Source organism: Tamandua tetradactyla, chromosome 5, assembly GCF_023851605.1.
Source record: "Tamandua tetradactyla isolate mTamTet1 chromosome 5, mTamTet1.pri, whole genome shotgun sequence".
Lineage (NCBI taxonomy): Eukaryota > Metazoa > Chordata > Mammalia > Pilosa > Myrmecophagidae > Tamandua > Tamandua tetradactyla.
In genome coordinates, this window is record NC_135331.1 from 17,952,152 (window position 1) to 17,966,979 (window position 14,828).

Below are 14,828 nucleotides of genomic sequence, written 5' to 3' on the forward strand. Positions count from 1 at the left end.
TCAGGGATCTGTGCAAGAGGGGCTCCCCTCGTCCAGTTTTCCCTTCGGCCTCATCTCTGAAGCCACACGGGAAGCTGGGCACATAGCTGATGCTAAATAAATGCTTCCTGATCCAAACCACACCATCCGAGGCCCCTCTCCCTGCTGCCTTCCTGCTATTTCTCCTACTCACAGGGACCACAGGGAGGGGCAAAAGTGAGAAGCTTAGATTCAAGAACGGATGTCAGGTATTGTAACTTGCTAGTTGTTTTTATCACAGGCGTGGGGGGTGCTGGTGGAGAACTTACAGCTTTGCACTGACCCAGGGATTTAATTTCTCTGCTTAGCCGGAGCTGTCATCACCATGGAAACCGACTATATTTTCAACTTCCTATCAACAGGAGGAGAGAGCAGAAGCCGGCAGACTTCTGGAAAGTTCTGTTTGCTTTGCATTTATAGGCACCTGCTGCCTTTGAGCCAAGGGGACACCACGTGGGGACGGGTGGGAAGGACCCCTTCTTTAAATGTCAGCCTCTGGGAGCTAGCTGCCATCCTGCAGGCTCTTGTCCCCGTGTCAATGTGGGAGTCACTCTCCAGCAGAACTCACTACAGGAAGAATTCAGTGGGAGGTGGTTTCCCCCAGAGAGGCAGACCCAGGGCAGGGGCTCAGGAGCCACGAGCATTCAGGTTTTAAAATAGCCTCTCTGAGTATAGAGTTACTTAAGGAACAGATGGTTCTTAATTAAGGAGGTGGGGTGGGAAAGGGCAAGAGAAGAGAGCTGAAGTCTTCTCCTTTACTTGCAATTTTCTCTCCTTGTGGAGATAAACAATGCAAAGATCATCAAAACCCAACTGATTGGCCTCGGGACGTATCACAGCACTTTCTGCACCAATTTGCCTTCTTTATGCTTCTCTTGGGTTTATTCTAAAATAGGCCCCTTCCTTTGAGCATGCACTGACCCGGGCCAGGGCAGATGAGAGCAGTGTCCAGGGAAGGGGAGGAAGGAGGGCTCAGTACAGGATCATCAAGTGGCTGGACCCAAAAGTTGCCCCTGGTGGCTCTCAGGCTACATCCAGCCCATGGATGGGGTACGGGAGAGGAGAACTCATCAGCAAGAGTCTGAAATATTATAACAGATTGCCAACATTTAAAAATCAGGATATGTCACAAAAACTCTATATTTGGGCTTTTATAAACCAGAAGTGCCAGCAAGGCAGGCCCACCCTGTTGCTCTCATTTGGGTTATTAGCTTGGCCCTCAGAGACATCTGAGTTTGCAACTTCTGCTCCAGACGGGCACTTCTCAAGCTTTAAAGTTCATAAGCATCACCTGCAGATCCTGTTAAAAATGAAGATGTTGATTCAGCAGGTGTGGGGTGGGGCCAGGAGATGGCTGATACTGCTGGTCCATGGACCACACCTTGAATAGCACTGGTCCAGGCCAGCATTGTCCAGCGTTGTCCAGCAGAACTTTCTGCAGTGTTGGAGAGAGTCCCCACCTGCACTATCTAATAGGGTAGCCACTAGCCACACGGGGTTGATGAGCCCTTGGTATGTGGCTAGTGCCACTAACTGAACTTTCATTTACCTTAAATGCATTTAAATTTAAAGAATCACATGTAGCTAGAAGCTACAGTACTGGACGGTGCAGGTTTAGGGAGTGCCCCAGTGCATAGATTCATGTGGAAAATGAAGTCTGACAATAACTATCCCACAGGACGAAAATCAGGAGAACTATTTAGAAAGCTGGATTGCAAGGCTTCCCATAGAGGAGCCTTCTACTTAAGTCCTTGACAGGTAGAGAAAAGCCTTTCCTTCTAGCTCAGCAAAGCTGGTCTTGTTTCTGCCTGGCGGGAGGCTGGTGGTGGCATTCCTGGAGCTAATTGTGAGAGCACCTGTTGGCCCAGGTTGACACAGACAGCCCCAGGGCCCTAGGGAATGGAACCCAGCTGGTCCAAACCAACAGGTCTGAGCCAGACCTCCTCCCATGCCACTTCTGCAGGCCAACTGATGGAGTCTGAAGAGCACATAATGGAAAGCCATTCAGCCAGCACTCTTTTCTGAGTGGGAAAGTGAAAGCAAGAAATCAGGAGAGAGAAGAGTGGAAAATATAAGGGGAGACAAAAATGAGAGAAAAGGGAGAAAAGGGGAAGAAGCATTTGGGGGGGTGGGGGTTCTACAGTGCCCAAGGGACCAGTACGAGGGGCCAGCAATAGGTGGAACAAGTATAGAGGATGGGATTAAATGTGAGAGATGTCAGGAAGAATGCGAAGAAGGCTGTCAGAGAGAGAAAGAAATGAGACAGCCAATAACATCAGGGTCAGGATGTATCCAGAGTCAGCCTGAGTAGGACCACTATGGTGGATGGCCTGCCAGAAGCCTTCCCCTTGGAATAGCCACTTGGAATAGAAAGTGTTAGATACTTACCTCCTCGGTGGATGATCAGAAGGTGACAGGGTGGAGCTTCTTTGGTGCATTTGTTGTGGCACTTTAGCCTGAGAAGGAGAGAGAGAAGGATGTATGCATGTATGTATGTACGTACGTATGTATGTATGTATGTATGAATGGATGGATGGATAGATGGATGAACAGATGGATAAATGGAAGGATGGGTGGATAGACAGATGGGTGAGTAGTTAGATGAATGAATGGATGGCTAGGTAAATAGTTGGATGGATAGATGGACGGGTGGTAGATGGATGGATGGATGGTTGGGTGGGTGGATGGATGAGTAGATGGAAGGGTAGCTATATGGATGGATAGATGAATGGGTGGTAGATGGATGGATGAATGGATGAATGGATGAATGGATGGGGTGTCCCAATGGTCCAGAAGGCTCTGGGTGCTGTGAATACAAAGACATGGGAGGTGAGATGGGGAAGCTACTGCAACGGTGGAACGGGGGCCACCCAGAAATTAACTCTGGAGAGAAGCTGCTGCCATCCCACTCTTGATCTCACAAGTCAACTCTGGGCAGTCCAGCAGTAGGTGCAACCATTTCATCAACACTGTCCACATGGACTTCATATTTGGAAAGATATTTTCCCCTAACAGTCTGCATCTGTCATTGTCATCACGATCTGAGTCTTCATCTATCATCTATTTAGAGATTCATTTGCCAACCAGTGTACTAAATGTTTTATGTATACTGTGTCATTGGATCTCTATAACAACTTCATAAATGGGTATTACAGTTCTTCCCATTTTACAAATGGAAAAACTGAGATGAACCTACTTTCACTAGTCCTGGCGTAAACCTGGATTAGTGGCCTCTCATTTATCTTAAAGGCTTAAGCCATAAGACACAGCCAAGCAAGGCTACCAAGGAGCATGAGATTGGTAACAGGTAATACGTTCTAAAGGTTTAGTATTAAGGGGGGTTAGCGTTAAAGGTTTAGTATTAAACAGAAAGGAACATCACGCGCTGCAGAGAGATGGGAACTTTATATCTGCCCTCCTCCCTGTTTACTCTATGGACGTGACAGTGTCTCTGATAGAATATTTGATCTCGACAATGGATTCCTCCCACTAGCCTAGCTCAGTGGTCCTGAAGTGGCGCCCGAGACCAGCAGCATCACACCAGGCGAGAAGCTATTAGGAATGGCAGTGCTGGGGCCCCCCAGGCATGCGGGATCAGAAATTCTGGGGAGGGGGGACCGTGTGAGTTGGCACAGGTCCCCCAGTTGTGATGTCTGCTCAAGTTGGAAATCCGCTGGGCCAGCTGACTGCTTTGAGATGCCTGTGCATACTCCTGCTATGAGCGCCCTGATAGGAAAAAGTCAGACCCGGGGCCACTGGGCGCAGAGCAGCAGTGAGGAGACACCGAACAACGTTGCATCACGTCATGAGGATGTGAGTCCCTCAATTCCCCTGCAGTCTTGCCTCACCAGAGGTGTTCTCTAACGCCTCTTTATACGTCTTTAACACCCCCAGTCCCAGGCTGAACGGGCAACAGTGTCCAATCCTGCCACGTCTGAGTCTTCAAGTCTTGTCTGGTGGAAGGAGGCTGCGTCACTGATAAGCCCTGGCAGCACCCCGAAGCGGGGACAAGAAATTTAATTTAACCTTTGGACCACAGCCGAGCCAGAGGCGGGGCGGGGGAGGTTTCCCACATGACCTTGGCCTGTTCCCTGCCCCTGTGCCTGGCGTTTCCTTCCCTGGTGTCCCTTTTGGCTTGTCCCTTGCTGTAACTGAGAAACCCTCCTTCACCTGTGGCCAAAGGGTGGGAGATGGACGCCTTCCTTCGGGCTCGGGGCTTTGGAGGGCAGGGTTGGGGTGGGAACGCAGCTGCTCCAAAAGCCCCACCAGAAATCTCTATGATGCCCGGACACTTAACCCTCGTAACGGAGGTTCAAATGTCAAGACCCAGAGCATGCGCGACCAGGAACTGCTAACAGAGGGAGCGGGGTTAGCCTGTCACAGGAGCGACACAGCCTCCGGGGCTGAGAAGGACAGAGCCCGCGGATTCACGCAGAGCCACAAAGTCTGATTTACAAAGAGTCATTTCTCCAGTGGGAAACACACCATTCCACGCAAATTAAACTTCCCCTTTTCCGTGCTCATGGAAGCGTAAAGTAGTATGTACGTGCTTCAGAATCAGATCCCCAAACCTCGCCTTCTGGGGTTCTGACTCAGTAAGCATCTGCCGGGAAAATGAATTTGTAGTGAGCACACTCTGAAGCCTGGGAAACATTGTACGAGAGGAAAAAATTCTACTTCCCTGATGAGAGATTTCTGGGAGTCTGAACCTTCTGGAAAATGGCCCCTCCTCATCAAGGGGAAAATGGGGTCAGGAGATCAAAGCGGACAAGTCTGGGTTCAAATTCTGGTGCCCGCACTCCCTGGCTCAGACAGCCTGGGCAAGTTGATGACTTGCTCCGAGCCTCAGTTTCCTCATCTGTAAAGCAGGGATAGTCATAGCAACTGCCTCACGGGGTTGTGATGAGGGCTGGTGATACGATGCAGTTAATGTGCTTAGGCCATGACTTAGCACCCAGTAGGTACTCAAAAGGTAGCAGCTACTAGCCTTGTTATTGTGGTAGATGTCATTATTATTGTTGTGTAGGTTGTGTAGAACTTGCTATTGCAAGCTCTAAGGCCCTTTGCTGGAGGACTTTCTCTGGCTGGAAATGGGGGCTGGCCAGAATGCGGGGAGCTAACACTTTCAGGGGCACCACCAATCACGGAGGGAACTGGCCTCCTCTCCCTCGGGTGGGACCACTCAGAGATCTATGTTTGACACTGTCTCCCAGAGCTCCCAGCGGGAGGGAGCCCCAGTTGCCTGTGGCACGTTCCCCGCCTGTCTCCATCCCCCAATGGTGTGTCACCTCTCCCAGAAACCACTTGCCCTCGAATCCTTGTCTCAGGGTCTATCTCTAGGGGAGCCCAACCTAAGACCACAAGATGATTAAATGAAGTTCTGGGTACCAACACAGCAGGTCCCAAAGCTCCAACGCCAAAACCAAGCCCTCAGAAAGCAGGAGTTCCTCAAAAAGTTAGATATTCACTTACATGGCGATTAACTACTAGGTACACAGCCTAAAGAACTCAGACAGATCCCCCTACACGAACGGTCACAATGTTATTATACAGGAGAGTCCTAGGTGGAAACAACCCCATGTCTGTCAACTGAAGAATGGGTGAACAAAACGTGCTCTGTCTGTTCAATGGAATATTATTCAGCCATAAAAAGGGATTAAGTACTGATACTACAATGTGGCTGAACCTTGAAAACACAACGCTAAGTGAAAGCATCCATTATATGAAACATCCAGAACTGGTGCATCCAGAGAAACAGAAATCACATTTACGGGTGCCAGGGGCAGGGGAGGGGGGAATGGGGAGTGACTGCCTCATGGGGATGGAGTGAGGGAATGTTCCGGAACGAGACAGTCGTGGGGGCTGCACAACAATGTCAATGTCCTAAATGCCACTGAACTATTTGAAAATGGTTCAGATTATATCATGTGAATTTCCCCTCCATAAAGAAAAACAAAAAACAGCCCTGTGCCCCACAGTTGCTTGTGCTGTCTCCTTTGCTCACTGTGCTCAAAGGATTTGGGGCTCCGGGTGCCCAATTCCGCAGTGTTCTAGTTTGCTAGCTGCCGGAATGCAACACACCAGAGATGGACTGGCTTTTAATAAAAGGGGATTTATTTTGTTGGTTCTTCAGAGGAAAGGCAGCTAACTTTCCACTGAGGTTCTTTCTTACGTGGAAGGCACAGGATGGTCTCTGCTGTCTTCTCTCCAGGCCCCTGGGTTCCAACAACTTTCCCCGGGGTGACTTCTTTCTGCATCTCCAAAGGCCTGGGCTGAGCTGCAAGTGCTGAAATGAGGAATGCTGAGCTGCTGAGGCTGTGCTACGTTGCATTCTCTCATTTAAGCACCAGTCAATTAAGTCAAACTTCACTCATTGCAGCCGACATGCCTCCTAGCTGACTGCAGATGTAATTAGCAACAGATGAGGTTCACGTACCATTGGCTTATGTCCGCAGCAACAAGACTGGGTATGCTCACCTGGCCAAGTTGACAACTGAATCTAACTATCACACTGACAACTGAATCTAACTATCACACGCAGCAAGAAGGAAACGAGTGGGAAGTGGGGGACACACTGCTGAATGCCTTGGACAATGCAGGAGAAGGAAAACCTCCAGCCAGATGTGGGCAGGTGGTGTGCCTTCTTCTAGGCAGGTGGCTCTGGACCACCCCTGGCCACCGGCGGGTAAAAGCTCAGGCCTTGAAATCAAGTCCTGGTGAACTTGACTCTTAGATCTACTCTTTCCCGGGCAGCAGTCCTTCACCTGGATCTGTGATGAGGCTCAAAGGAGAAAATGCCAGCGTAGTGCTGGGCACCCAACGACTCAAGGTTCCAGTGGGGACACTAAATGCACCACGCGGGAAACATCTGCTCCCTTCAGACAGCCTGGTAACATGGGAAGGATTCCAAACATCCATTGGAGATGGTTTATTTATTTATTTATTTTACTTCGAAGACTTAATAGAATAACATTCAGTTATCAGGAAAAGTTGCTTAGGTGGAACATCTCATTCCCCAGGGGAGTGGCTGGCTAAATGAGACATCTCTCTGTCTGCAAATTAAACATGGGAACCTATTCTTGAGGGCAGAATGTGTTCTTACTCATTTTTGTAACCCTCTCTCTTTCCCCGCTTTCTGTACCTGGCCTGGGGCCTGGTGTAAGATATCTCCTGAATAAATACTGGAGAGATGGTGGAGAGAGGAGGAGAGAGATGGAAGGAAGGGAGGCCAGAAGGAGGGGCAGAAGAGAAAACCTGTCAAAATGCTCCTGATGTAGAGGCATTCATAATCTGCATTCAAAAACAATTTTTTTTCAATGATTTCCACCTCTTATAAATGGTATTACTCTCAGTTTGCGAAGTGCAGGCACGACCCTCTATTATCTTCTTTTCTGTCTGCCCTCACACAGACCCACTGTGGAATTGAGGGCCTGGATGCAAACAAAAGCAGACGGCACCTCTGCAGGCCTTGCCGGGGAACGTGGGGCCAAACGGCACCCTTGATGAGCAGCTCTGTTGCCTCTGAAATAGATGTGTCATGGGCCCCAGGAGCCCTGTGGGCCTGGCCCTGTGGACCAGAGCAGGGACGGGCCAGGTTCCTGCCGGGGGAGAGTGTCACTTCCACTTTAAATGGTCCAGTGGGTGGTGCCAGCCAAATTGTAAGAAGTTTTCTCTGAGACGCCCGAATCTCTGATTTCTCCTACTCTTTGTCTCATGTCGGCATGCTTTGCAACCCATCCTCACAGAGTGCAAATGGAACGCGTTTAAAAACCTGGTTCCTTGTATTGAGGAACCATTAAACAAGCACCAACTTGGAGCTGGGTGTGCTTATATAACTCATAACCCCATGAGAGATGGCCAGCAACATACCCATTTCACAGCCAAGAAGACTGAGGCTCAGTAGGCATTTCATTTGTACAGATAGTAAAGGTGGAGCTGGAGTACCTGATGGATTGGGCCATTCATTCATTCTGTGTTCCTCCTCTGGGCCAGGTTCTGGGCTAGGCCCTGGGGGTGTGTGATAAACTAAGAATTCTCTCTTTAAAGCTTGTACAGCCCAGCAGCCTTGACTGCTAGGGATGCAAACCCATCTCATGCAGCTTCAAACAGAACATCTTTCCACTCGTTCCACTGCCTCGACATCTCTTAGAAATGATCCCCTTTTGAACTGAACCAGGGACTTGGGTTTGCAAGAACCACTTTCCCTACAGTGGCTCCTTCATTTTTTTTTTTTTTTTTTTTGCATGGGCAGGCACCAGGAATCAAACCCAGGTTTCCGGCATGGCAGGCAAGAATTTTGCTGAAGCCACCATCGCACTGCTCTCAGCAGCTCCTTTTGAGAGGTCATCAATCAACAAATATTCACCTAGCACTTACTATATGCCAAGCACCATGCCAGCCTTGGACCTATAAATGACTCTACCTTCAGAGCTTTAAAGTCTAGTCAGGAAAACACGAAGGTAAAAAGGCAAATACAACATGGCGTGACATATGGTATGCCAGGAAAGGGCAAGGTGTGGCACTTTGGATTTGAGGGGAGTCACAGGGGGCTTCCTGGAGGAGGCGACGACTGAGTGGAAACTGAAAAATAAGTGGGAGCTAGGGGAAGTGAGCAAGAAAGGTTCAGGCCTGAGGAAAAGTGTGCGAAGTTGTGGCAATGCAAAAGTACATGGCCAGCCACGGAGGCTGATGGATGAGCATGGGTGAAGCTCTGGTGTAAGGAAGGGAGTGATCGGAGGGAAGTAGGAGATCATGTGATATCTCATCATGAGATTGTCTTTTATCCTGAGAGCAAAAGGAAACCAATGAGGGATTTAAACAGGGAGCTGAATGCCAGAGAAGCATTTTGGAAAGACCCCTCTAGCAGCAGATTATTGTAATTAAAGGGCAGCAAACTTCTTTCTCATTATCCTTTCTACTCCCTGCATCTGCTTTCCTTTTCCCAGGTCACTGCATTAAGCGTTCCTTGCAGCTTCTTGCAAAAATCACTAAACCAAATCATTATCCCCTTTGCAGTGGGACTGGTTCTACCGAATACCCCAACTGAGCTTTTCTTTTTCCCTTCTCATGTAGGTTCCCCTGCAGTTTGTACATTAGCTGATGCTTCTAGAAACATCCCCATATGCTCCCAGTGACGATTATCAAAACACCCTGCCCTCATCGCTAGCTCAGTGGTGTTGAACCCTTTGGCCTATAACTCTTAGAAATGCACCATCACAAATGAGCAGAAGGTGGTAGGCAGTATTGACACATAAATCAGAAATCGGTGACATAAGGGAAAATAACCGGGAAACCCCTCAGCAGTGTTCTCTCCAAAAGAGGACACTGTCAGGGAAGCTGTCAATTTATTACCAGCTGGAGATGCCCCCTATCTCCAACTTCCCCCAGAGAGGAGAAGCTGATTGCAGAGTTTTCACGGCTCCTTTGACCTGGAGGTGTCATCGGAACAGAAGACCCCCTGTCATCTTTCAGTTCCACAAAAGATTTGGGGAGAGTAAAGCAGACTGGGGCAGGGGTGAGGAAAAGGCTGATGGCTTTGGGCCAGGGGCAGGGTGGAGACCAGATTCCCATGCTCTGTCCTGCTAGATTCGTCCAGGGGAAGCAGTGTGCAAGGCGGCATTCGTTGTGGCCTGCAGTGTGGCTGGACCTTTGTCCATGTAAAGCGGTTATGAACCTAGAGTCTCTCAACTATTGGCCACATGAGACTTTGGGCAGTCCTTTTGCTTCTGCAGCCCTCTGTTCCCTCAACTGTAAAGAGGAGCTAATAATAGGCCCTATCTCCCATGGTTCTTGTGAGGGTTAAAGGAGAGCAGGCTCGTAAATCATTTTGCAAAATGTCTGGCACTTAGTAGGTCCTAAATACTCGATATTATCACCATCATATCCAATCTCCACCTCAGCCTCCAGTGGAATTATAATCATCCCTCACATACAACTAACTGCAATTGGGCCCAAATTGTCGCTTCTAATAGGTAAAAACTCATATGAGGGACCATTAACTCCCATTATAATTATTGCGAAACTGAAGTGTTTCTATTAATGGAAAAGTAAGTTCAAGCTTCAAGCTGGTGATCTGTGAAATGCATGCTCATAATTATATCCTGCTAATATCCTGCCTGTTGTACAAATTCCTGAAGCTTCCAGGAACTTTGCAGCAGCTGCACCATCAGTGCATACCACTTCTCTGATTTTTTAAGGCTGGGAAAATTAGTGTGACCAGTGGCTCTAAACCAACCAGGGCTTACTTCACATTTTTATCACCTTGGCATCTGTGGTTGGAGCCACTTTTACACAAATGGGAAGTTTTTATATACAACATTATATATTCTGATGCAAGAACATAGGGTATGAGGGACACACAGGAGGAAGCCCAAGAGGGCATCAAACCTACGTGAAAAGATGCAGCCACATAGCAAAGATCCAATAACTGGACAAAGGAGTGCATGGCTCGTTTACATGAAAATTAGTAGAGTGGCTCCTTTACATGGAGAGAAACAAGTGCAAGGCAATTCAATTGTGGACCAGCCAGGCTACTGCAGGCAGGAGGTGCAAGGGTTATATAATAAAAAGCATTAAAACACCACTGGAATAAATTGGAGATCTTGTGCTGGTTAATTCAGGTTTTCAAATATCACCTTTACTTTGCTAAAGAAAATAATTCTGGGTCTCACTCCTACAGAAGTGCACAGTGCCTTCAACTGGAACATGTAAAATATTTTTCGTTCACGCAGACCTGCCTCTGTTGTAGGGTGACCAACCCCCGGGATATGGAAAATTCAGGGCTCAACCTGTGGAAGTCCCAGGAAAACTGAGATGGATGATTATCGTATAATCTGTTGAACATTTTAATAACGGGCCCACACATGGGGCAAGCAACTGAAAGTTGGCACTTGAAAACTGAAAAAGGCATACCACAGTCCCATGGGTTGGGAATGAGCAATTTATTAATAAACCAGTGATTTTATAATAAAGGCATCTGGCAGCACCTGAAGACATTTTTGGTTGTCACAACTTGGGGTGAGGTAGGATGGTGCTACTGGCATCTGGTGGGTAGAACTGCCCTGCAATTCCCAGGGTAGCCCCCACAACAAAGAATTATCCAGCCCCAAATGTCAGTATATCATGTCACTGATATCAGTCTTTTAACATACCTTCCAAGAAACTGGTTCATTCAGGGAATCCCAAATGAAAAACAGAGAATAAGAGCTACAGAAAAAGTGGGAAACAGACTAAGTTTTCCAGAACCTTGACCTTGCTTCAACCTATGGAAGTGATTTAGTGGGTGTCATGGTCAGGTTCCTGTGTCAACTTGGCCAAGTAGTGGTACCTGTTTGGTTGGGCAAGTGCTGGCCTGTCTGTTGCAATGAGGATATTTCATAGAATTAAATCATGATCACGTCAGCTGCATCCACAGCTGATTCCATTTGTAATCAGCCAAGGGGATTGTCTTCTGCAATGAGTGATGCTCAGTCTAATCACTGGAAGCCTTTTAAGGAGGATTCAGAAGAGACAGGCTCTCTTCTGCTTTGGCTGGTGAGCCTCTCCTGTGGAGCTCATCCACACCCTCCATCGGAATCGTCCTCTTCACAGCCTGCCCTGCAGATTTTGGACTCTGTGCTTCCACAGTTATGTGAGACACTTGTATAAATTTTATATTTGCGAGTGTTTCCTGTTGATTCTGTTTTTCTAGAGAACCCTAACTAACACAGTGGGTATATTAGTTTTTACATTTTTTACTAATAGAAAATCAATTTCTAACTACAAACAGAAAATTGGACTTATTTACAGATTCAATTTGGAGGAATCACCAACTCATTGATATGTTTTGGGTACTCATGTCTTAGCTCACCGAAGGAATACATTAGCAATACTTTACATCAGATAGGTTTAGAAACTTTCTCCAAATCTCACAACTCAGAAGTGGCAGACCCAGGACCTGAACTCAGCACCCTCTAACTCCAGGATTTGTATCTTTCTTGGTGTTTTCTTGCCAGAGTTTGAGTCTCCTCAAAGCAGATTATGAGTCAAATATTCTTGCATGTGATATACTAAGAGAGTGGGTAATTCAGGAGGAACTTATTCCATCACAGAGGAAGCAGGATAGGAAAGGGGAAAAGCTACACAAGGATGTAGCTTGGCGAGAATCTGCTTCCAATCTGATCCTGCAGGAGCTGTGGAGTGTAAACTGCACCAGAGAGTCTGCCTGCCTTGAGGCAAAGGTGCTGGGCTGCATCCCTGTATCAGCTCATCTCTGACTCTGAACCACCTGGTTGAGAAGGGATGCTAACTCCCAGGTGCCTCTGGGTGAGGCAGCTGCAGACATTTACGGGCAAGCCTTCAGACAAGGTCCCAGCTAAGAGCCAGCAGCAGCAGCACCTGTAGCGCCTGGCAAAGTGGTGGCTGGCAATCAGGGCAGGACACTAAATCACACATGGGGGAGGTAGAGCCATGCCCATTGGCCACTAATTTTATCCTCCTGTCCTCAGAGTTGAAGAGTATTCCTTGATCCTGGAGAGGAATGAGTCTTCCAGTAACATCTTCAAGGAACTCTGATATGCCTGGTGGATCAGACCCTTCAGATCTAAGGTCCCTAAGAGCAGAGACCTCAGAGACAATCAAAATTCCTGTTTTCTGACCCCCAACTCTACCACCCAGACGGCGGGTGTTGCCGACACCAGCATTCTCTGCCCCCAGGCCATGTCCTTGGCAAGTGGCCCACTCAGGATGAGACCTCCAGTGTCCAAGGGTGCTGTTCTGGGAGTGGGGCTGTGCGGGCAGCGAGCAATGCCCAGCCTACACCTCCAGCCTCAGGCATCAAGGCACAGATCGCGACAATGCCTGAGCAGGGCGGTGAAGCAGAATCAAGCTCCCAGACCGTGTCTGGTGCAAACAACTACAAAATACGCTCCGGGCCTTTGAAGTCCTGATGCAAGCCTTCGACTGGCCGGCCCCTCTGCCCACCTGGCTAGTGTGCAAGACTTCCTGCAAGACTTAGTTCCTAAGCCTTCTGGGATCCCCCACCCCCCACCCCATGCACACAGTGTATTCCCCACCTGGTCTAATCCTATAGCATCTCCTAATGGCAGAAGTCATTCACCTCGTTTATCGCCCCCTCACTCACACTTTAACGTGCATATAAATTACTTAGGACACTTTATTAAAACGCAGGTCTCTAGGTCCCTTCCCCACAGGGTGGTTCCCGCCGTGACGCTGAAGCAGGTGAGGCTAGGCATGCCACAAGGATGCACAGAGATTGTGCAGAAAGTGAGCCGATTTCATCCTCACACGGCTGGCAACAGGGCAGATGCCCAGTCGGGGCTGGCTGAATTAGCCAGAACCCAAGCCCAGTCTGTAGAAGTCGAGTGGGGGGAGGCTAACATAAGTATCCAGAAAGACAGTTAGCATGTTAACTCTCCAGCAGGACTTTTGGAAAATGTCCCACGCCATTCCACACTCCAGCCCGTGCATTAAAAAAAAAAAAAAACCCTCTGGTTTTCTGGAGCAGAAGGGACCCCCAAAATACAGCTCTGCATCCTCCTGTAAGAAATGCAGATGGGGCAGAGAGGTTTCCAGGGAATCAGACCTCAGCTGTGCAGAAACCTGACAAGTGAGCGACTCCAGGAAGGGGGAAGCATGCAGATAACACCTGACTGAACGCTGGGAAATCCATCAGTATCTGACTGCAAAACCAAACTTGGCCCAGCTGAATCCACAGTTCTCAGACAATTCATGAATTGTGCTGACAGCCACTCAGAGCTAAACTCCATTCCCTGCTTATGAACCTATTAGATGAAAACGCCTCAATTTAGATGACTGCAAATTGCTTTCTGAGTCTTAATTTCCTATTAGTTCATTAATCTCTCTATTCAGAATGCCAACAAGACAGCTGATGATAATTCCAGAGAGGAAGTGGCCATTACACTGAAGCAGGAGGGAAGGGGGTTAGACATTAAGAAGTTTCCTGGCTTCCTGGGTGGAGGGGTAGCCCAAAGTTACTTGGTAAAAAATAGTACTCGTATTAAATTTCATTTATTAGGCGATTATAATGTGCCAGGTCCTAAGCTGAGCATGATATCATAATTATCTCACATTATTTTTTTAATTATCTAGCAAGGTAGATATCCCCATTTTAAAGAAGAAGTTGCTGAGGCTCAGAAGGGGTCACACAGCCACTGGTGGAAGATCTGGGATTCAAATATAAGTGTGTCTGACCTACAGCCAGGTTCCTAATCACATGCCATCTTTTTGACTCATCACACAAATATTTACAGGATGAAACAACTGGAGAGAACTTGCTGAAGTTACACGCCTGAGCTTGTAACGGCAGAAAAGCCTGAAAATTAATCAGCAAAGGTCTGATTTACCCCGTTTTGCGAAAACATCTCACACTATGAAACGTCCAGCTGGAGAACAAGGCTTGATTTTCTTTTTTAAACTATGGGCTTTTACCTGGGCCAGTAGAGTTCCAAGCGCTGTCCTCTAACCAGGAGCATCATCACTACCTGGGAACTTGTGAGAAAGGCAAATCCTGGGGCCCCACCCCAGACCTACTGAAACCAGGACCCTGGGGGTGGGGCCCAGGAATCTGTGTTTTAACCAGTCCTCCAGGGGCTTGTGAGACCAAGTGCGGCACCCACTACTGAAGGTCTTGCATTCACAGGTTGCAGCAGTACTTCTCAAGTTCTAAGGCACATAACAGCAAGCACAAAGTGCACAGTCTGACTCTGCAGGTCTAGGGTGGGGCCTGAGACTCTGCATTTATCATCAGCTCCCGGGTGCTGGGGATGCCGGTGGCCCAGGGAACACACCTG

At 48.1% G+C, this 14,828-nt stretch overlaps 1 protein-coding gene across 1 annotated transcript in view; it reads right to left on the reverse strand.

The window, feature by feature from the left end:
* The window catches only part of KSR2 (kinase suppressor of ras 2), a 402,547-nt gene that overhangs the window by 76,391 nt on the left and 311,328 nt on the right, over nucleotides 1-14,828 (reverse strand). The window contains exon 8 of the mRNA XM_077159946.1: nucleotides 2,409-2,474. Within this exon, the coding sequence (XP_077016061.1) occupies nucleotides 2,409-2,474 (66 nt within the window). The remainder of the gene's footprint in view (nucleotides 1-2,408; nucleotides 2,475-14,828) is intronic.